Genomic DNA, 24,336 nt, shown 5'->3' with positions numbered 1-24,336 from the left:
GCAGAACAGATGCGTCCCCACACTGTCTATATCAATATTTTAGGTGGTACATTTTGAAGCAGTAGCAGATAGATAGTTCATGATCATCAAAAAACGTTTTAGTTGGGCTACTTTTACTTTTTATGGTTTGTTTTCATGACGGTTTAAATTGTTTTTGAGCTCTCTCTCTCTCTCTCTCTCTCTTCTCTCTCTCTCTCTCTCTCTCTCTCTCTCTCTCTCTCTCTCTCTCTCTCTCTCTCTCTCTCTCTCTCTCTCTCTCTCTCTCTCTTCTTTCTTCTGTTAAAAATATCAAGGATTAGCTATGTTAATTTTATTTCAATGTAGGCTATACTTTCAGGTCAAATTGAACATGCAGTTTTAAAAAAAGAGGCCAATAAAGAAGACTGTAAGGAGTATCGCTGTACAAAACAATTAGCAGTAGATGTCATGTTCCCTGTGATGTCATTTTGCATTTTGTTCCACTTCTTCTGTGGAGATCTGTATTATGTAAGCACCTCGTCATCGGCACAAGTGAAGCGCCTCCACCTCGGCCTGCTGTCTCCATGGTTTGCAGCCACTTAGAAAAGGAAACATGAATATAGACAGACATGCCTCCTCTTGCCTTCTCTCTATGGATCTCTGCAAACTTGTTCAGCTGAGCATGGGTTACATAAGGCACTCAGCTGAACCATGTTTTTACAGCATAAGTCACTAAGCTCACATCACAGATGATACAGTCTGCAGATACACAATTAATCTGATGAATGTTTTTATTTGCAGTTATTATTGTGTATAGGCTCGTATATATCTCAGTGTGATAGAGAGGAAGATAAAATTTTTTGTCAAGGAATATAATAATAATACTCACAAACTCTGCGATTTTAAACTGAGCTCTATGGAAATTAAATTTAATTTAATTTTATAATTTAGAGACAATAGTGCAGTATCATCATCTTAATTTAATAGTAGTATCATCGTCTTAATTTGATTTAATTTAATGATTTAATTTAATTTTATAATTTAATTTAATAATTATTTTTTATTTTATTTTTTATTGTGTTTATTTTTTAAAGTGTTTATCTCTTCCCTTGCAGTGTCTTTCTAGTTTGTATTTGTGTCATATCTTTCTGGTAGATTTCTGCACCACTGTCACCTTGAACTTTCTCACTTGGAATTGGCTGTGTTGCACTATGTCTCTAAAGCTGGTTTGGAAGTGATAATCATTATGAAAATGGTAGGCTATAGAAATAAATGTAATTTAAAATGATTTTTATTGGCATAAAGAGAAGTTCTAATAAAAAAAAATTTGTTTGTAAAAAAATAAGTTCTACCTTTAGTAGAATAAGAAATTAAATTAAACAAATAAAAGCCAATTCTTTTCTTTTATATTTTAGGAAGGCACCCCTCACCCATAGGTTTATTTTGCCATACTGATAGGCCGACTATATATTGTCCCTTACATTGTAAACATGGAACCAGTAAAAAGTGCTTTTGTTACACAAGCCATTTAAGTTTAGTTATAATTGTGTGAAAATGTTGAGCACTTATGTCTCCATAGCAGCTGCCACACACTTAACATTGCTTGTTAGAAAACAATGCCAGTTCCCTTGTACAACACAATGGGCCAATAAAGCCCCTCTGCTGCTTCTGACAGGTGACCCATCTTAGATCTATACGCACCTGTGGCATGACAACAGCATATAATAATTCTCAGATAGTCTTGAGCCACGCTTGTATAATCAAGACTTCCTAAGACTCAGGAATAGTTTTATTTTAGTAATACAAGTTTGTCATTGCTCTAATTAAATTCAGCTGTAAGTTACAATATTATTATTTATAAAAACACACTGGCGATTTTTATGTTTGTTTGGAAGCAACTAAGTATTCAGGTATTTTGTATTAAATAAAATAAATGTAATAAATTATGTAGGCTACTAGATGTATAAAATGTAAAATATGTCATTAGAAAATATAAAGGAAGGCATGGTTCATGGTTTTATTGTCCATATTGTTTTTTTATTTTATTTGGACAAGGCACAATCAACTTGTCAGAACATTATCACTATGTTGTCATTTAAATTAGCTTTTTGCAAATGTCGGTGATAACAATATGTCATTGCCATTTACAACAAAGAAGTTATCAACAGACTTTAGCTTATTCATGAAATCAATAAATGTTTGTGATTAAATATACAGTCTGGTCTTATTTTTGGGAACAGACTTAAAAGTTTTAATCCTTTTGTTTGAAATCTTGGTTTTGATCATTTGGATTACATTTTAATGCAAACAGCAGCAGCGTGTTGCTGTATTTTGTAAGACTATATTTAATTCATAGTTATCCACCCACTCTGGTTCTTAGTCTTATATAAGATAAATGTCATTTTAAACCTCTTCTCTCTACAATATTTTTGGATGCATTGGTTTCTAAGAAATCAAAATAAACTTGTTATGCCTTTATAGCTTTAGATCAATGACCTGGAATAAGGACAGGGTGATTCATTCCCATGAAATCACATACCCATAAATCTTTAACTTCATTATCAGTATTTTCTAAGAATATAAGACTCCACAAGCATCTTCATTGATCTTTGAACTTGTACATGGTGCCACTTCTTGTGACCCACATTTGCAAATTTAAATGAGATGATATGAGTCTTTGCATGAACCAGAGATGGCTCTGGTATGATCAAAGTACACAGAAGCATGTAAGTGCAAGGGAAACAGCGCCCCCTTGTGGTTGCTATGAAAAGCATAAGTGGACTACATGCACGTGCTCGACTCTCATACTGCGATGTCTGCATAGTATCTCTTGCGTTTAGCTGCAAAAATAGTAAAGTGTGGAAAGTCCTGTAGGATATGTACACAGCCTGAATATTGAAAATGTATCATAATGTAACTTTTTTCCCCCAAAGATACCCGTTTTTGGAATATAATATATGACAAATATGATCTTTTTAATCTACACTGAGTTTGCAGGTGCGGATGTTTTTCTACTTCATATTACTTTATTTCTACTTCATACTTTATATAGTTTTTCTACTTCAGCGGTTTCTACTATTTTACTGTTCTCTGCCATCTGGAAATTATACCGTTTTCAGATTTAATGATTTTCATTTTAAAGATAGCTACTTCCAATGTATTGCACGCTACATAAGAAGCAACAATATTTGTTTCACACACACCAGTGTTATTTTAGTATCATTGAGATACAATTTTAGTTCTTAATATTTAGAATGTTTAGTTTTAATTTTATTTAAATATTTTTTAAGTTTACGTTTTTAGAATGATAGTTTTTAAAATGAGAAATTTTGCCTTGGCAACTAGCTAAAATAAAATGTTTTTAAGTATATATATTTTTTTTATTTCAGCTATATATTTTAAGTAACAAACGTTTTCTATGGTTTTGGTTTAGTTAAAAATAACACCCCAGACGAACAACAGTAAAAAAATATATAAAAACAGTGTAGAAAACATCTCCTCCTACACACCTCAAATAGGTCTTCGGGTTTGCACATTTAATCAACACAAATGAAAAAAGAAGAAGACTGTATTCATTTAATTTATTTTTCAAAAGGACCATACAATATAAAAGGAACATTTTTATAAGGCAGTTGGTAAACTAGGCTAGTTCATAATTTTTGCACTTAATCAAATGATTGACTGGCGTGATGCAAACTCAACATTCACTTCGAGCCGCAAATAAACAAGTGGAGACTTCCTCAAGTTGTTAATGTATGGCTTCAAGTATGGAAAAGATAGACCACAGTGGAAGCAAAATTCTCCATTGCAGCTTGAGTGCTTGCTGCTGTGTTTGGTGGGAATTGTGAGCGTACACAAACACTTGTGTGTCTCAGAGGTTAGCTATATCATCAGCACCTGACATAAAGTCTTGAGTTCAAACTTGAGAAATTATGCTCATCATGTTCTACGATTGGTAACAGTTCAAAAATGATATGATCAAAATATACATAAGCTTGGACAATTTGAATAATACTCAGCGTTATAAAATTTTTAATTCATCGTTTTTGTAAAGAGTACAAAAACACACTAATAATAATCAACAATTATGACAATCAAAACCTTTTTGGCAACTTAAGAAAAGTTATTCCCTTTTTTCTGTTTCTTAAAATGTGATCCCGTTGTGATATGATGGAAACATGCATGAATTCCTGAAGGGATTGTGGAGGAAAAATAAGCACTCTGATCACATACAAAATGAGCTGGAAATCTCCCTCTTGAAAGCACAGGCATTCAAACAAGGCTAGATTCAACAACCAACTCTAGAACTAATACATTATGCAGTGCATGCAAGTAGGGAAAAAGCAAATACTGATGTTGGCGTGTTCCATAGACCAGCTCTGATGAGGAAGAGAGTGTAAAGAGAACATCCTCTACAAACTAAAGCTTGATTAACTTCTTCACCCAACTATAAAAATGCTGTTATCATTTATTCACCCTCATTTTGGTTAAAACCTGTACGAGTTTCTCTCTTCTGAGGAACACAAAAGAAAACATCTTTGGAATGTTGTTTGGACTCAAATGTTTTTTTCAAAAATCATCTTTTGTGTTCTACAGAAGACAGAAAGTACAGATTTGGAGTGATATGAGAGTGAGTAAATGAAGATAGAATTTTTATTTCTGGGTCAACTGTTCCTTTAAGTAAAACAAAAAAAACAACACACTCCAGAGTGCCATCATGCATGATTGCAATAACATGACTGCGTAATGATTTAGTCATGTGATTACATGTACTGTTTGTTCTGCTCTGTTGAGACGTTTACATCGGGACAGGAATGAGAATGTGAAGAGGACGAGTAAAGAGACGTTTCCTTTGATAATAGCTAAAATGTCTGTGCTTAAGATCTACTGAGGTCAACAATAACATTTTCTCATCACCCTTCTGTTAACACAGATCCAAGGTGCTTATCTTCACTGCAACAAATCCAAATGGGACTGTAATGTTTGATCGGTTTTAAAAAAAAAGTGAGAGGTGAGTGACTGGACATCCTCCACAGTTTGGCAGAGTGGGCAGAAACCAGACCACGAGGGCTTGTGCCAGCCAGTACCTCCACCAACCCTGCCACGGCGCTGAGGTGCTGAACATTACACGGTCTTCCTGGCCGTGAGCACTCTGACGATAGAGCCCACTCCACCTGCTGAGAGAGCCTATGCAGACAGACACACAGACACGAGTGAATATAGCCAGAATGATCATTTTTAGGTGAACCATTCCTTTAAAAAATGTGTTTACCTTTTCATGCCACTGAAGTAGGATGGCACTACTGTTGTCAGAGGGTTTTTCAAAGCCCTTGTAGATGTACTTCATGAGCAGATCGACTCCAGTCTTATCCAGAGACTGAACAGCCTTTTCTATATCGCTAGCCTTGAAAGAGCTGAGCACTTTCAGCACGAGGCCTTCAGCCCGGTCCTGGACACACACACACACACACACACACACACACACACACACACACACACACACACACACACACACACACACACACACACACACACACACACACACACACACACACACACACACACACACACACACACATATATATAAATATATAATGAACTACCCTTGGCAATAAATGAGTCATTTGAGATGATTATACACCTCTAATCTTGGCCATCCAAACAAGAGAATTTTAAGCGAATATAGAAATGCCATTAAATGTATATTTGACATACATACAAATATTTTACAATACTTCATCAACATCGATAAATATTATGAGCTATATTTATTTATAATACATAAAATATATACAATAAATAGAATTATTTGCACTATTATTAATATACATTTACTATTGTTATTCATTATCATTATCTTTGTTTTGTATTTATTGTTGTAAAGCACTGCACATTAGTCAACTTGTGTTGTTTTTAATGGTGTTATATAAATAAAATTGTTAAAAAATTGAAATATCAATATTTGGGTTTTAGCTTAAAAAGAAATGTATTTTGTGTTACTAGTAGTAACCTGTATCTAGATGTATGGGCATTATGTTACACTGTAACAGCCAATTAATTTGTTAATTGCAATTATTTGTATGACAATTACTTGCTAGCCAAATATTTGTGATTAAAACAGCCATAAGTAAAATTGTCAAGATTTGTATTAATTTTCATGACTTATACAAGTCTGGAAATCATAATTGGAAATTCCCTAATACTTTAAGGTTTTCTGTGACCATGTAAAGCCTGTAAATAGACTTCTGATGTAATGAGTAAAAATTTTAGTCTGGGACTAGCTTAAGCTTTGTCTGTGAAACTGGGCAAACTGATTTAAATAAGACAAAACAAGCATAAGGTAAAAAATAAAAATAAACAACTATTTCTTATACAACTGTTTTTTTTGTGTGTGTGAAAAGCTTAATAAATGAGGTAACCTAGGTTTAGAAATATGATATTTTTCTAGACCTGGAAAACTGATCATGTAAATTAATAAGTGTGTATAACTCTTTGTGCATTTTTTATTGATTTTTATAGTTAAACCAAGGTCTAAAATGTGAGTAAAAAAAAAAGTGTTTAATCCTTATTCAGTAAATCATGAACAACTGGAAAAATCACGGGGACTTCGAATAGTGTTGGGGAAAACCATTGGTAGGGAATAATAATGTTAAAAGTTTAACATGACCCATACTTCAGAGTGATTTGACTTTTACTCACCTTCACATTCTGGTTCTTTGTATTGATGGGTGGATTCTTCAGTACTGCCTGCAAAGCCCCCATCAAGTTACCTGTATCAGGCACTAAGGAAAGCACAGCAGGATGCCTGAAATAACATCTCCTCACTAATAACATTCACTCTTAATCATCACTAATATGCATTAAATTATAATTGTCACTATGCTACCATTATAAGCTCCAGGAAACTATATGTTATTATAAAGTATAAAGAATTAAAAAGCCACTTCAGGATTTCAATCTTGCAACCGGAAGTCGATGGCATCCGGAAGTGTTTCTACAACAACACCATTCTAAGTAATTGCCACCACATCTATATAAGGCACAGCCTTATGAGTTACACTCTTTAAACATTATAGCCGCAATTTTTTCGGTTTTAAAAGACCTTAAATACTTGAATCCGCAATGCAAACTTGTGATGACAATGTGAAATATGCCCGTCTTAAATGAATGAAGCGACTGACTACCACACCCATGTCTGGACGAGAGTACAACAATAATACATTTTAGAAATTTAACGCCAACACATCAAGTGTATTAGAAAACGACAAGTCAAAACGCCATACTACAAGTAAGCAGGAAATCTATGAAAAGTAACCATAAAAGTAAATGGACTGAAAGGATATGATCTGATGAGAGAATCCACCTCAGCCTCATCCGGACCTATTTGATTTTCTCCCCCGTCCTCCTCGTCGACGAACTTGTTTTCGTCGTACTCATCTATATCAACCTTTCTGAATCGATCAGACACTGTGTTCTTCGACATGGCTGGTTCGATCAATCAATTAGAAAATGCCAGTTTATGCGGAATAGTCCCAGCACTTTCAGGAAGCAGCTCGGTGCTTGTTGACTTCCGCATAGAAAGCCCTCTAGTGTCTGTGGGCGGAATCAACACCTACACGTGTCATCTCATGTCACCCAATCAAATCATTTAGTTTTTATTTTAATTAGTTAGATTAGAACTTTTGCACCTTTAAAATAAAAATCTTTATAACTGCATAAGTGTGCACACCCCTGAACTAATACTATTGTGTAATTTAAAGCAATTGACTCCCAGTTTAGTAATTTTTTACAATTTGGGTGGGACGTTGTTTGAACCTCACTCTTTTTAGTTTCAATCAGTGAAATTAATAGTTAACTCTTTTTATTCTTAATAATGTAGTCCAGCGCTGCATTATTATAGTGATGATGTGTTACTGGATCACAGACAAGGCCTAAGCTATGGTTCCAGAGTAATGCATTATTGAGCTGTTTTAACTTAAAGCAACTTGCACAGACAGATCTTAAAATATGTCAGTGTCATTGTTTTGTCTCAAGATGCACACACCAGTAATGTTTTTTTTCTAAGGCACGTTTATAAAAGCTACTTAAATGCCCTAATTGAACTATAAGGCCTAATCCTGGATTAATTTAGCCTAAGCTCTGTCTGTGTGTGAAACCGGGCCAGTACTTTAGTCATACACGAGCTAATACCAAAGTCGTCTTTGGTTAATACTGAGTAGGCCTAATTGGGATTTATATTTTTTCCAGCAGTCCAGCAGATGGCGATACAGGCTAAATTAATGCGTTTCCAAAGTTGAAAAGCGCCCATGCCATTCATTTTGGCTAACAAAAGTAATGCCAAAATGTCCTACCAATGTGTTAGGGGAGATAACAGGGTGTACGTTGGCGGATTAACCACATGGGCAAGTGCCCAGAGCAGTGGCGGATGCTCTTTGGTGCCCCTGGGCACTGACACCTAGACACCTGATTTTACTTCAATGAAAGGTTAGATTTGTGCTATTTTTAATAAAATATTTAATAAAATATTTATTTTTTACAGCCATCTTTGATCATATTTACCAAGGGAGCAAAATTCTGACCAGCACTGTGAGTAGGCCTACTGTACTTACACTTTTTGACTAGGCTATCTGTACTTTGATAGGCTATTATTTTTTCTGGAAACTTTTTACTTTAACTTCACTACATTTGAAAGACAAATATTGTACATTAATTTTTTTTATTTTTTTATATATCTTTATTTAATAAGAAATAAAATTTACAGACCCAAATCTACAGAGACACTACATGCTTATACATTCATCCTCACATTCATACCCCAAAAACATACATGAGAAAAGGTTTCATATAATTATAATAAACATAGAATATTATTCCATTGTTTGTTATATTCATCTAATTTATTGTTGCTTTCTGCTATTATCTTTTCTAAAAGAAGATGCAACCTTATAACATTCTTAAAGTAACCTAAACGCAAGCATGATGATAGTTTTGTTTTAAAAATAAACATTTTCCCTATTAATAAAATGGTATTTATCACAAGCACAATAGTTTGAGGTGTTATGGTAAATTCCATTCTAGCTGTCTTTAACCAAACTTGGAGACTTGACCAAAATGTATATACTACTGGGCAAAAGTAAAATAAGTGCCATAGGTCTTCCTCTTCTTCCTCACAAAATCTGCAATATGGATTATTTTCAATGTGATATAAATATAACTTTTTTTTAGTTGCAATTATCTTGTAAAAATTTAGTTGGAATATTCTTGAATATGAATCTACAGTAGTGTTATAAATTGATCTAAAACATTCTTTCCATGGAATTGATACATTGATTTCATCTTCCCAGTACTGGCAGACCCTGTGAGGAAAAAGTGCAAATCCTGCAGAATATAACTTCCAATTGTAAATAATTTTATTTATTTTTATATTATGTAACCATTTCCAGCATCGTACTTTTGGGAGACAAACCAATTGCTTGTGTTTATTTTGTATTTTTTGTTTCCAGCCAACAAATATTGTACTTCACTACAATTCTGCCAAGGTCCTTGAGTAGAAAGTAGTAACGTCAGTCAGGGGATGATTTTGGTTGGAAAATAAAGTCGGGTTGATGTCAGAACCGACATCGGATTGATGTCGGCATCCAACGTCGGACATACGTTGGATTTTGGTTGGAAATGAAAGTCTGGTTTCTGACGTCAACCCGATTTTCTTTTTCAACCACACTACGTCTGTCCAACGTTGGAGATTAATGTCAATCTGACATTAATCTCAACGTTGGGTTTGGTCTTCTAAATGCGAATTTTGTCATTGTTTTGGAGCACACTAGCTTATATATCTTTAAAAAAAACTTTAAATAGGGCCCCTGATAGCACACGTACATCACAGAGACGTCTATTTGATGTGTGTGTTTACATCTGGAAGACGTATTTTTTAGAGTGTTTGCTCATCTGCAATATGTCTATGACGTTTCCTGTCAGATGTCAAATAGACGTTTAGAAGATGTCTTTAAGATATTGTCACAGGTCGGGGGGGCCAAGCCAGACTGCGCCCACCCCTCAAACCCAGGAGCACCTCGAGGAGCGTACCAGAGACCAGGCAGACAAGAAGAATTTCTAAAAGTAACAATCTTTATTAAATAAAAGCAAGAATTAAAAGTCTTAATGCGGGCTTCGTCTCTCTTTCCAGGGAGGAGGAGGCCGAGGGGTTCACTGCGAGGGCCCGGGTTACTGGCAGCCACAGAGGAAGAAGGAGTCGAACGCCCGTCCGGCGTGCAGGTAAGTAACGTGGTAAGTAGACTCTTTTCGGCATAATATAGGCGGGCAGCGACCCGGGCAGACCAGGGCCGGGGCCACGGGCCAGGAGGGGACTCTCTCCACAGGACAGGTGGGTAGCAGGTAAGTTTTTCCCAAGCGTCAGCTATTCGGTAGATGACCGGCACAGGGGGCGAAGGAGTCCAGGAGGGGGACTCGCTGCCGGCCAGGTAGGTAGTCGGGTAGGCAGATCACCTCTGTGTAGGGTGCTCTCCTCCGGGGCGTCACTGAGCAGCAGGTGTGAGGTCCTCCGGGTGCCTTTCCGCCCTTGACGGCTCCAGCCAGAAACAAGGGTCCCCTCTAATCCAAGATAGAGACAAGTTTGCAGGTTCAATTCTGTTTCGGTGAAGTAAGGACTTACGGCTGGAGCGGGTGGTTCTGAACAAGCAGCGTTGCTGCTGGGATGTGTCTCTCCTCTGAACAGGCAGCACACAAGAAGGCCGAGGCAGACGAATCTTTTATTTAAATAGACAAAGCCTTTGATACAAGAACGAACATGATCCTTTCGTATAATGGAGAATTGGCTTACGGCTGGACTGGGTTGCTCCACACAGGCACTAGGGCTGGGATGTGTCTCTCCTCCGACCAGGCAGCACCCAAGAAGGCAGTGGCAGGAGAATCTTAAATAGACGGAGCATTTGATACAAGAACAAACATGATCCTTTCGTATAATGGAGACTCAGGCTTACGGCTCGGTGGTTCCCACGGCAACACTAAGGCGGGGGTGTGTCTCTCCTCCGAACAGGCAGCACACACGAAGGCGGTGGCAGAGGAACGTTCTATTTAGATAGACAAGACAAGTTAAACAGGACAATCACACTCCTCTCTCATATCACAGGACCTGGTGGCCGAAATGGAACATACACATTCAACCTGAGGGCTTTGCTCCGCAAACACTGGGCGAGGACGTGAACTGGAGAGTACTGGCGGTTAAATAAACGTGTACATCCACACACTGCAACTTCACGTCAAGTCCAATACTGTGTGACACTTCAATTCAGGCACCGCAATCCACTCTCAAATCTTCGTGCAATAAGGCCAGCACTCACCCACTGTTCAATCCCTCCACTGTTGCGCTGGATCAACACTCAGAAGCTGAAGAGATGCAGAGGACTTCACACCGCATGGAACACAGCGTCTTCAACACTCTTTCACACTCAGAAGAAGATATCAGGGTTTCACGGATGAATCAGTTCACACTCTTGGTGGTAATTATATTTGTGGTCAATACACTTCACAATTCCTCATTCAGTTCAATACACGGCATGCATTCACACGGATCTGGTGTTTCCTTACTTATCTTTCTCTCTCGAGTGATGACATTCTCCAATCTTGACTCAATCTCCAAAATACCCTCACTTCACATCCAATTCACGTTCCAGCTTGTACTCCCACAATCACCGTTGCACCCCTTTCCAGTCAGATCCTCACAGCCGCTCCAAAGATCCCAGCAAATCCAAGCCACTGCCAAAAGAATCGATTTCTCCCGGGGGAGTACCACACCCGAATGCCTTTTCCTTTTCCTTTTAACTGCTTCTCTAGGCCGTGTTTCCCAATCACAAATCCCCACACCAAACGCCCGCACCTGGTACCGCTTAGCTAATCAGCTGCCACTGTCATGGCAACTGACAACAAGCAAACCAGCACGGTGTGTCAGTGAAATCGTCCCGGGGGGGAAACACACTCCTAGCGGAAATTGGTTCCACTGGATTTGTCACCTTGTGACATACCCCCCCACCAAACCGTTCTAGTCCCTAGAACGGGGCTCGGCCACCCAGTCTCCGTACCGTGTTGGGGGCTGGCCTCGATTACCCCTTTGTGATCGCCTCGGCGGTGAGGCAGGATCTACTTGGCGCGGCTCTGCGCCCAGTCCCCTTGGGACCACTGCCCAACCCAACAGCAAGGGCATCGATGGTGTTTCAACCGGGGGGTTTCTCTCTACTGGTTTCGGGTAATTGGGACACGGGCGGATCAAATTCCGATGTAACACTCGCTCTGGGCCAGCTCTCCCTTCGGGACGAATGGCATATACAGGCTGGTCTGGGCGAGGTTGCCGCTGTACCACGTATGGTTGGGACTCCCAGCGGTCGCTCAGTTTACCCTTCCCTTGGCGGCGATTGTCCCTTACCAGTACTCTTTCTCCCGGTAGTAACGTTGCCTCCTGGGCTGTTCGATCATACAGCCTCTTATTCTTGACTGCTGCTTAATTTATCCGGCCTGAGACCTGTTTGTAGGCGGTGTGAAGGCGCTGGTGGTGTCCTGCCACCCACTCTGTCAAGTTACCCCCCTCCTCCGCTGGAGTGGCTCCCAACAGCAAGTCGATAGGCAGTCTCGTGTGTCTCCCAAACATCAGGTAGGTTGGAGCGTACCCGGTGGTGCTATGCACGCTGTTGTTATATGCCTGGACAAGCATTGGGAGCTTGTCCACCCAGTGTCCCTGCTGCTCTCCTTCCAGGGTCCCCAAGAGACTCAGCAATGTCTGGTTCAGCCGTTCGCAACCTCCGTTCCCTTGAGGGTGGTAAGGAGTGGTGTGGGTCTTCTTACACCCATAAAGCTGGCACAGTTCGTGAATCACTCGGGACTCGAAGTTGGGCCCCTGATCAGCATGGAGTATTTCGGGACACCCGAATGGCTGAATGACATACTTCCATAAGGCACTTGCGGTGGTGGTGGCAGTCTGGTCCAAAGTTGGAATGGCCCAGGCATACTTAGTGAACAGGTCTGTGACGACAAGGATGTTCTGTATCCAATCCATCGGTCGTCCCAGTGTCAGATAGTCCATAGCTACGATGTGCAGTGGGGCCTTGGCCCGAATTGGCACCAGTGGGGCCCGCACCTCCTTTCTCGCCTTGAAGAGCATGCAGCGTGGACATCCTTGCTGGTAAGTCCTCGTAGTTCCCTCCATCCCAGGCCAATAAAAGTGCCGCCGTAACAGGGACAACGTCCTCTCCTGCCCTTGATGTCCCAATTTGGAATGGTAAGCCTGTAGCAGGGAATGACATTGCCCTTCGGGGACCACCACTTGGCAAACCTCTTCGCCCAGAGTTGAGTCCAGGAGGGACCTGCACATCACCCCTTCTTTCAGGAAGAGCCTCTCTTTCTGTCCCAGCACCACCCGTGTCTGGGCCCGGCGTTCCTCGCCTTCGGGCCAAGCCCCTTCACTCAGCCAAGTCCGTACCCGCCTCAAATCCTCATCCTCCTCCTTTCACATCCTCCAACGCTGGGGGTCCCATCCCCAATTTGCACATGTTCGACGGATGGTTGGCCCGGTGCCTCCACGATGCCCACCATCAATCCCTCCTCACGTCCCTCGTTCAGCGCTGATGTTTGACCCACAGATCGCGCTTCAGGAAGTCTGGACAATACATCAGCGTTGGTGTGCTCTTTTCCTGGACGATACTGCAGCTGATAGTCATAGTTGGCCAACTGTGCCACCCACCTCTGCTCAACCGCCCCCAGCTTGGCGGTCTGTAGATGTACCAGGGGGTTATTGTCAGTCACGACGAGCACCTTCGCTCCCCACAGATAGTCTTTGAACTTCTCGCTCAGCGCCCATTTCATCGCCAGCAACTCAAGCTTAAAGGAACTGTAATTGGCGTCGTTTTTCTCAGCCGGATGTAAACTTCGGATGGTGTATGCGATGACTCTTTCCTTGCCCCGTTGTTTCTGAGCCAGTACAGCTCCCAGACCCAGATTGCTGGCATCGGTGTATAAGATGAAGGGTTGTGTGAAGTCAGCGTAGGCCAGAATTGGTGCTTGCAGTAACTCCTGCTTGAGTCGCTGAAACGCAGTCTCACAGGCTGAGTCCCACTGGACTGAGGGAGATCCCCGGCCCCGGGACCGTCCAGTGCCCCCTAACAACTGGTTGATAGGCTTGGCGATGTGGGAGAAGCCTTTGATGAACCGCCTGTAGTACCTGACGAAGCCCAGGAATGATCTGACCTGGCGTACGGTCTTAGGCGCAGCCCACTCCTGGACAGCCGATACCTTCTCTGGGTCCACCGAAATCCCTGCAGCGCTCACTATATGGCCCAGGAATTTCACCTCCTTCCGGAAGAGCCGGCACTTATCTGGCTGGAGCTTCAGCCCGTATTTCTCCAGAGAGCGAAAGACTTGTTCTAGGTGCCGAAGGTGGGACTCGAAATCTGGGGAGTAGACAATCACGTCGTCCAGGTATACTAAAGTGGACTCCATCAGCTGGCCGCCCAAGCAACGCTGCATCAACCGTTGGAAGGTGGCTGGGGCGTTGCACAGGCCGAACGGCATCCGGTCCCACTCATAGAGCCCAAAGGGGGTAGTGAACGCGGTCTTCTCCCTGTCCCGCTCATCCACCTCCACCCTATACCCTCCCTCTTCAGTTCTTAGCACCGAGGTAACTCGGGCTAAACGCTGATGGCGATATAAGTGGACAGGGAAGGAGTTCGTGTTTCTGACCTTTACACAGAACCGGCCTCTCCGTGCAGATGCCAATCCTCGACCCACTGGCTAGATCAAGAGTGGAATACCAGGCCGCTTGTGTCAAGCTCGTGAGGGAGTCCTCTACTCGGGGTAACGGGAAAGCATCTCTTTTCGTCACCAGATTTAATTTCCGGTAGTCCACACAGAACCTCCATGAGCCGGTCTTTTTCCGTACTAGGACAATGGGTGCAGCCCAGGGACTACTGCTCTCACGGATGATTCCCTTGTCCAGCATTCCCCAAAGGAGGGTGCGGACCTCAGAGTACAGGGTCGGGGGTACAGGCCGGTAGCGCTCTCTACTGGGTGCAGCATCTCCAGTTGGGATCTGATGTTTGACTGCGTTGGTACGACCGTAATCCTCGTCGTGAGTGGAAAACAAGTGCTGCCATTTCAACAAGAAGCCTTGAAGCTGTTTTGTCTGACCTCCTGTCAGACCTTCTCCCCACAGTGACTCTCCCTTGAGATAGGCTGGGACTCCCTCTCCAGTTCCCTTCACATGCTGATCTGTCTGTGCCAGGGCCACTTCTACTACTGGCGGACTCACCCGGTTGAATCTGATTTCCCATGGTTCTCGAACTTGCTGTGCCTTCACCGAGGTAACTCGGTCTAAACGCTGATGGCGATATAAGTGGACAGGGAAGGAGTTCGTGTTTCTGACCTTTACACAGACCCGGCCTCTCCGTGCAGATGCCAATCCTCGAGCGACTTCTACCTTGGAACAATCTGGATGGGGTTCCACCAAGACCCACTCCTCTGGGCGATAAAGTCGGGAAGGCAGCCTGGCCCAGACTACGGCCTCACTCCGAGCTGGAATTTCCAGAGCATACCGACAAGCTACTCTCCCGGTGCCCTCGCGGTTCCCCTGTGACTCCACCAGGCAGACTCGACGACAATCCAGGGGCGTAGCCAGTATTGGGCCAGGGCGGCACTGGCCCGCCCACATTACTCACTGGCCCGCCCAGGCAAGTTTGATAAAAATAAATTTTTAGTTTATTTTTATTATTCAAATGTATTTATGAAAATATATTAATATATACCTGATTAATTGTTGACTGCTGTGTGTGTTTCATTTGTTTTCCGAATAAAATTTAACTGGTGAAGCAAGTTGTAGAAAGCCTTTCTCCGGAACGTTATTGGTTGCTATGGTTGCTGGGGGTTCCGACAGGAAAACTCTCAGCGGCGTCGGCGCCACAATAATGGCTAAACAACTTTCTTTAATGTGCTATTTGAAAAAAAGCAAGAGTTGAGGAAGAAGACACGCCACTGCCTTCATCTTCCGAGTCCACCCAGCCCAGTTCTTCCGACTCATTACCCCAGGAGAAGACTAGTCAGGTGCTGGCGCCGGCCGCTTCTTGCTCCCTCTCTCCCCGTCAGCCTGACGCGGGTTTATCCGCCGATCTAACTGTGATATTATTATTTTAGCTTACTTTATTTTCGGGTGAACTGTATTTGCACTGCTGAATAGAATAAAATAGACATTGTCTATACTGGTTTGTCCAGCCTTTATTGAGCTCTGTTGGTTGAACATGATGATTTGCCGAATATAAAGGTGTAACTTTTTTTTTCAGTTTGTCTATTAATGTTAATTATTATTGAAGTCATTTTTCAATAATTATTATTATTGAAGTCATTTTTTTCTAGGAAAAACTATAGGCCCAGTCACATTTTCACTGGCCCACCCAAAATACAATTTCTGCCTACGCCACTGCGACAATCAGCTCTCACACGACTCCATTCTCGGCCCTCCGACGTCGATGCTGCTCGACTGGGTCCATTCCGGAATATTTCCTCCCAACACTCCGAGACGACATTCATGCCCAGCAGTGCACGGTGGGACCCCAGGCACGCATCCCGTACGATCACCACTTCTTTCTGAGGCACAACAATCCCATGTATCTCCAGGTCGGTTACTAGATATCCCACGTACGGGATGTCGAGGCCGTTGGCTCCCCGCAAGGTGAGCCATGGGGCTTATGTCATGGGCCGGCCCTGGGCGCCAAACAACTCCCGAGACAAACTTTCTGAGAAGAGAGTGACTTGTGACCCGGTGTCCAGGAGGCATTGTACTTTCTGGCCATTTACCTAGACCATCACCACGGGGCAACGCCCCACCAAACTCTCCTGGGAAGTCCCAGACGAACATGGGTCCGATGAGGAGGTCCCGACCACTTGACCCACAGTGGCCGGTGACACTAAAAAAACCCCTTGTGAGGCACGGCGAGAGTGGCACTGGCGAAGGTAGTGTCCTGGCTCTCCGCAACCATTGCAGATGGGACGCCCTTGCTCGTCCCACTGGAATCGAGTCCCGGCTGGCCGAAGTGAACGGTGTGCTGGAGGTCGATTCCCCTCTGAATAGGCTCGCTCCCTCGGCAAAGACAAGGAACGGCGAAGTTCTTCCATAAAGGATTTGGTCAGTGAGGACATTTGATCACGAACATCCCTCTTCAGTTCTTCACGGAAGGCCTGCTTCCAATCAGACATGACGGGAGACGGAGGTCTACTAGCAGCATTCGTGGCCATGCAGTGGGGAGGAACTACACTCTCGGCATGATCTTGCTCAAGTGCTAAGGCTTCCCTCCGTAGATCTTCAAAAGTAAGGTCTGGCTCTCGTCGGAACTGTATCCGTAAACTTTGGCGTACGGGACCTTCCAGCAATCCCAGTAAGAACTGATCCCTCAGTAGAACTTCCTCACCTCCCAGGCCATGATCCTGTCTCTTCTTCAACCGGTAGAACTGCTCCCTCAGCTGCAGTGCAAATGCCCGGATAGTTTGTCGCGGTCCCTGCTTACAATTAAAGAACTGTGTTCGCAGCACAGCCACCGGGGTGGTGTCTCCATATTGCTCCGTAAGGAAATCAAAGATGGCCCGAACCGTGGTTCTCGTTGCTTCCGGTGCCGCTTGCACTTCTCTTCTCGCTTCTCCCTCTAGTGAACTTAAAACAAACTGCACTCCTTGGGAGGCACTTAAACCTTGGAGTCCTACCAGGTACTCAACCTGGGTCTTCCATGCCGACAAACTCATTTCCGATCCTGGGCCTCCATACTTCTGGGCCCATGGGGCTCCCATAAAGATCGGCATGACCGGCTGCCGCACCACAGGTGCCTCTTCGTCCGCCATCTTGGTCTCTGGCCGCTCAACTCAAGGTGGTGACCCTGCCGACTACGCCAAATCTGTCACAGGTCGGGGGGGCCAAGCCAGACTGCGCCCACCTCTCAAACCCAGGACCACCTCGAGGAGCGTACCAGAGACCAGGCAGACAAGAAGAATTTCTAAAAGACTCTTTTTGGCGTAATACAGGCGGGCAGCGACCCGGGCAGACCAGGGCCGGGGCCACGGGCCAGGAGGGGACAGAGAGTCCTTGAGTCCTCATGGAGAGACCACAGGACAGGTGGGTAGCAGGTAAGTTTTTCCCAAGCGTCAGCTATTCGGTAGATGACCGGCACAGGGGGCGATGGAGTCCAGGAGGGGGACTCGCTGCCGGCCAGGTAGGTAGTCGGGTAGGCAGATCTCCTCCGTGTAGGGTGCTCTCCTACGGGGCGTCACTGAGCAGCAGGTGTGAGGTCCTCCGGGTGCTTTTCCGTCCTTGACGGCTCCAGCCAGACACAAGGGTCCCCTCTAATCCAAGATAGAGACAAGTTTGCAGGTTCAATTCTGTTTCGGTGAAGTAAGGACTTACGGCTGGAGCGGGTGGTTCTGAACAAGCAGCGTTGCTGCTGGAATGTGTCTCTCCTCTGAACAGGCAGCACACAAGAAGGCCGAGGCAGACAAATCTTTTATTTAAATAGACAAAGCCTTTGATACAAGAACGAACATGATCCTTTCGTATAATGGAGAATTGGCTTACGGCTGGACTGGGTTGCTCCACACAGGCACTAGGGCTGGGATGTGTCTCTCCTCCGACCAGGCAGCACCCAAGAAGGCAGTGGCAGGAGAATCTTAAATAGACTGAGCATTTGATACAAGAACAAACATGATCCTTTCGTATAATGGAGACTCAGGCTTACGGCTGGGCTGGGTGGTTCCCACGGCAACACTAAGGCGGGGGTGTGTCTCTCCTCCGAACAGGCAGCACACACGAAGGCGGTGGCAGAGGAACGTTCTATTTAGATAGACAAGACAAGTTAAACAGGACAATCACACTCCTCTCTCATATCACAGGACCTGGTGGCCGAAATGGAACATACACATTCAACCTGAGGGCTTTGCTCTGCAAACACTGGGCGAGGACGTGAACTGGAGAGTACTGGCGGTTAAATAAACGTGTACATCCACACACTGCAACTTCACGTCAAGTCCAATACTGTGTGACACTTCAATTCAGGCACCGCAATCCACTCTCAAATCTTCGTGCAATAAGGCCAGCACTCACCCACTGTTCAATCCCTCCACTGTTGCGCTGGATCAACACTCAGAAGCTGAAGAGATGCAGAGGACTTCACACCGCATGGAACACAGCGTCTTCAACACTCTTTCACACTCAGAAGAAGATATCAGGGTTTCACGGATGAATCAGTTCACACTCTTGGTGGTAATTATATTTGTGGTCAATACACTTCACAATTCCTCATTCAGTTCAATACACGGCATGTATTCACACGGATCCGGTGTTTCCTTACTTATCTTTCTCTCTCGAGTGATGACATTCTCCAATCTTGACTCAATCTCCAAAATACCCTCACTTCACATCCAATTCACGTTCCAGCTTGTACTCCCACAATCACCGTTGCACCCCTTTCCAGTCAGATCCTCACAGCCGCTCCAAAGATCCCAGCAAATCCAAGCCACTGCCAAAAGAAACGATTTCTCCCGGGGGGGTACCACACCCGAATGCCTTTTCCTTTTAACTGCTTCTCTAGGCCGTGTTTCCCAATCACAAATCCCCACACCAAACGCCCGCACCTGGTACCGCTTAGCTAATCAGCTGCCACTATCATGGCAACTGACAACAAGCAAACCAGCACGGTGTGTCAGTGAAATCGTCCCGGGGGGGGAAACACACTCCTAGCGGAAATTGGTTCCGCTGGATTTGTCACCTTGTGACAATATGATTTAGAATGTATGTTAAACTGACATCTTAAAGATGTCTATCAGATGTTAGTAAACAGCAGATGCTTTCCAGATGAAGTGATCTTTAACAGACATCTTGCAGACGTACGTGTGTGCTATCTGGGGCACTATTTGAGGGAACAGCCATTTGGGTGTCCGAAAGCATTGTGGACGTTATTGAGTGCACTTATTCAATCTCACATTCAATCCCACTACTGGAACTGTGTTCTAGAAATAAATTTGATATTGATATGAGGGTAGGCAGGCATAGATTCAGAGGCATAAGGTACTGTATGTATTACAGTAACAACCATAAAAACCCATTATTTAATTTTCATTAACTTTGGCATCAAATTTATCCATTTTTGAAATTCTTCCCTGGGCATTGTGGGCAATAGCACTGTATCATTAGGCCAGGCCAGAGATTGTCTTATTTATAGGGAGATGAGAGGATCTCTTACCATTGGAGAAAGCGTAATAGCTAACTTGGATCACGTGAGGCACCTCAGCCTAATGGCAGTGACGTCATTACCCGCCATTCAACGTTTTATGACAGTCAGTTACAGTTTACTTTAATACATTTCATGTGGATTAGCGCGTTGGTCTTGTGAATAAATGTTCTATTTTTGGTGTTATCGCTAGTAAGTGTAGGACTGCATTGTCTGTGGAATGTGCTTTACTGCAGGAAAAAAGAGCTATCTCTATTAGCTGCAAAGTAGTCACTGCTTAATTCAAATTTAAGAACATTTCTCATTACTATTTTTATGTTAAATACATGTGAAGAATTAAAGGTTGGATGGCACAAACGTTTTTTTGTGTGTGGAATTTTCCCACTGTCCTTTGTGTACAGCCCTCTAGTAAACTTATTTGTGCTAATGCAAATATAGCTTCCATAGAATTCCAAAGTGAATCCCATCTAAAAATAAATTAACTTTACCAGGCATTTTAAGTCCCCCTGTGGTGAAAATCAAGCTTTTAATGTTATTTATATGTCTATGTGGTGATTTTAATATGTTTTAAGACAAATCATGTGCAAATTCATAAGTCAACACGACAACACCATTGCTGAGTATTTTCTCCTTAAAAAGGCAGTGAACCAAAGAAAGACAGTCTAAAAAACGCAGTTTGAAATCGCTGGTGTTTCTGACCTCACAATCTACCTTTTAACCATGATGTCACCGTGTGATAGTCAACGAGTAGTCTCGCGTAGCCAGACCTTCAGACTGACGGCTGAAGGTCTGGAACTCATAGCAGCTTTCTTTGGCCAAGGCCCGCCCATAAGGCCGTTTGACCGACATGTCAAACAACCAATTACAGTTCGTTTCGTTCAGCGTCACGTGGAAATGTCCCCACAACAACAGACAGACCGGCGTGCAACAAGTCAGTCAGCATAGAAAATCAAAGGAGGAGAAGAAAACCGAACACAACACTGAATCGGCCAGCTGCGATGTCAGCGTCTGTTGTTTCATGTTTGCCCGCAAACGCGGCTGATATCCCCTTCACAGTTAGGTATTTCACTTGATCTTCCATAATAGATCATAGCTGTCAACATTGAACATTGAATATAAGGGAGATTTCCCGGAATCCATCCCCAAAATAAGGGATTTTTTTTACACGATTACCCACCACAAACTTTAAAAATAAAGCACTAATCATTAAAAGTCTAAAGAGTTTATAACTACAAATGAGTGAGAGAGAAAGAGACAGTGTGTGTGTGTATTAGAGAAAGTGTGTCATTTTTTAAACATTTTTTATCAGAGAATGTTTAAATACTAATATCAGCTTACGAGGGAAACGGTACGTGGTGCTTCGGGGGCTGCTGGAGATGATTAGGGAGAGGTCTGTGCTCCTTTACCGATCAAAGCGCGCGCTGACACGGAGTATAAAGCCTTGTTTATACTCGACGCGTCCGCACGAGCGCGAGTCTCCGCTGACTGCGCGCGCACCTCTCCAAACGGACGAGGCGTTTATACTCGACGCGCTCGCCGTTGTGCTATTCTGTGAAACGACAGGGGGCGACTCGGAGTAATTCTCCTCTAAACCACCAGGAATCAGCAGTGAAGAAGTAGTTTGCCGTTTATTAGTAGTTTATTAATTGCTGATTCATATAAAAAGAGTAATAAATGCAGTAGGTTTATTGTACTTTCACTGCATGTAAACTAGTTAAACAACTGAAGCCTTATTGAAGAGTGTTTAAACCTTAATTTCATCAGCAGGGCTTACTTCTGCTATTGTAGGCTTATTTTGTAAATATAAGCAGTTACTTTAGAGTGCAAACTGTGTGTTTGATGCAAATGTGTTCCTATTCACAAAATGAGAGGCTTTTATGGTCGCCCATCAATGCAAATGTCTCTGTGTATAGAAGGATCATAAACATCCTGGTACAGACGTACCAGTTCGGCCAGATTCGGCTCGAAGTCGTTCATCTTCGGATGCGGCGCCGCGCGCGATGTTACAAAAAGTGCCGTGCACACCGCCAGGCGAAATGGGGTCTTGCGCACCCAACGCGCACGACCGCCCACACCGCAATTACGTCATTTTTGCCGCGCGCACCTTCGCGCTCTTGCGGACGCGTCGAGTATAAACAAGGCTTAATTGTTTATACTTGACGCGTCCGCACGAGCGCGGCAAAGATTACGCGTTGGGTGCGCAAGACCGGCAAGACCCCATTTCGCTTGGCTGTGTGCACAGCTTTTTTTGTAACAGCGCGCGCGGCGCCGCATCCGAGGATGAACGACTTCAAGCCGAATCTGCCCGAGCATGTACGTCTCACACAATCAGAGCGTAAAAATACGGGATATTTTACGGGAAAATAATAAAACGGGAAGACAGCGGGAAAAGAGCTAAAATACGTGAGAAACCCGGAAAAAACGGGAGGGTTGACAGCTATGTAATAGATACGAGGGGACACACAACTAGTAAAGTTGGATCTGCTGGGAATCCTTATAAATGCTGACAAAGGGTCGGCCAGGCTTGGAAAATAATACTCTTCCCAAATCCCGTCGGCAAACAGGCTAAAATATCTCTTTTTGTCTCCACTAAGTGCCTCAAACAAAACTCCTGGACATCTCTTAAAGAGTCTACGCCGTGAACCTCGCATACTTTTGAGAATCCTACGTTTAGCTGATCTTGATAAATGCTCATTGTCACTCATGTAAACACAACAGTTTTTCTTCCGCAATCACACGTCTGCGCTTTGTTTCCCGGCAGACCGAAAATAAACGCGACACTCGCACCCCCCGGAAATCCGATAAAATTCAACCAATCAGATGACGACTTCGACATTCCTGAAGTGTTTCCAGTTAAGTGTACCATATGCATCAGACGTTTAGCCAACGTTCCGTGGGCGTGACGTCTGAGGCTGAGACTAGTCAACGAGTGGATCTCTGCGCTGGTGTGAGTGAGTGGAGGCGGGGCTTATTTGCATATTCAAAGACCACGTATAGCTAGTAAATGAGGCAAGGGAGTTACATTCAAACGTTTAAATATTTCATTTTGGTGATAAAAGATGAGTTTTAAGGGTTAAGATTATTGACTAAATCCTCCACAGCCATGCTGTCTCTATCATTGTCACTCTGTTTCTCGTAATACTGTGATTTCCTCCTCTCGAAATAATTACGTTTATTCACGCAATATATCTTTATTCTTAAAATATTACGACTTTAATCTTGTTTTACTATGACTTTATTTTCGTAATACTACGCCTTTATTCTCGTAATTTTTACTTTATTCTCAAAATATTAAGACTTTATTCTGGCAATTTTGACTTTATTAAAAAAAATGTACGACTTTAATCTTGTATTGCTACGGCTTTATTTTCGTAATCTTAGATTTATTCTTTTTTTTTTTTACGTTGCGGTTCAGGGCTTCTGTACTTTTCAGTTGAGGTTTTGCATTTTAAAATTCCTAACAACCACAGTTTTTCCCAGCAACTAGACATTTCCTCAAATGAGGTGTCTTTTTGCCAAAAAAGAAAAAAAAAGAATTAAAAGAATTAAAAAAAACTTGATTTTCACAGTAAAGTGTTTTGTTTTGTTTAAAGGACTGGCAAAAAAAGTATTAACTATTAGTGAAAGCATAGTCTCCAGACCATTCATTGGTATGAGATCCTTTAATTATGTTAAATGCACATTACACTACATGGGCTAGTAACATCACTTAAAGGTAAATGGCACTCATAATTATGTTTTTTTTACACATGAACATACAAACATACAGTACATCTCCACTTTCAAAGGATCTGACAGTTGTGGTGTTCGCAGCATCATAATTAAGTTGTTTCAAATCCAACTGTACAGACCACAAACAGCAAGGAATGTGTTGATATTTATTTTGGAGTTAAAGTGCACTCTAACACAAGGTCTATTTTTTACCACACAACCAGTCTTTCTAGTATCTATACCTTCCACCTTTATCCTACTGACCTCAGTTCAGTTTTATGAATGACCTTACCTGCTTTACTTAATCACTTTATTCCCATTGACATTTATTTCAAATGTTTGATTTTGAGATGTCCAAATCTTAAAATGAATTTAAAAACAACATAAAAAAAAAAACTACACAATA

General features: G+C 42.9%; 1 protein-coding gene across 1 annotated transcript in view; it reads right to left on the bottom strand.

Moving 5' to 3' along the window:
• Positions 1-4,957: 4,957 nt before the first annotated feature.
• The window catches only part of arpc5a (actin related protein 2/3 complex, subunit 5A), a 110,998-nt gene continuing 91,619 nt past the window's right edge, over positions 4,958-24,336 (bottom strand). The window contains exons 2-5 of the mRNA XM_056244687.1: positions 7,291-7,510; positions 6,658-6,740; positions 5,231-5,407; positions 4,958-5,145 (exon numbers count right to left, since the gene is read on the bottom strand). Of these exons, the coding sequence (XP_056100662.1) occupies positions 5,083-5,145; positions 5,231-5,407; positions 6,658-6,740; positions 7,291-7,441 (474 nt within the window). The 5' untranslated portion in view covers positions 7,442-7,510 and the 3' untranslated portion in view covers positions 4,958-5,082. The remainder of the gene's footprint in view (positions 5,146-5,230; positions 5,408-6,657; positions 6,741-7,290; positions 7,511-24,336) is intronic.

This window comes from Rhinichthys klamathensis, unplaced genomic scaffold (genome assembly GCF_029890125.1).
Source record: "Rhinichthys klamathensis goyatoka isolate OS25496 unplaced genomic scaffold, OSU_Roscu_1.1 h1tg001043l_1, whole genome shotgun sequence".
Lineage (NCBI taxonomy): Eukaryota > Metazoa > Chordata > Actinopteri > Cypriniformes > Leuciscidae > Rhinichthys > Rhinichthys klamathensis.
This window is presented reverse-complemented; position numbering and strand designations above follow the sequence as displayed.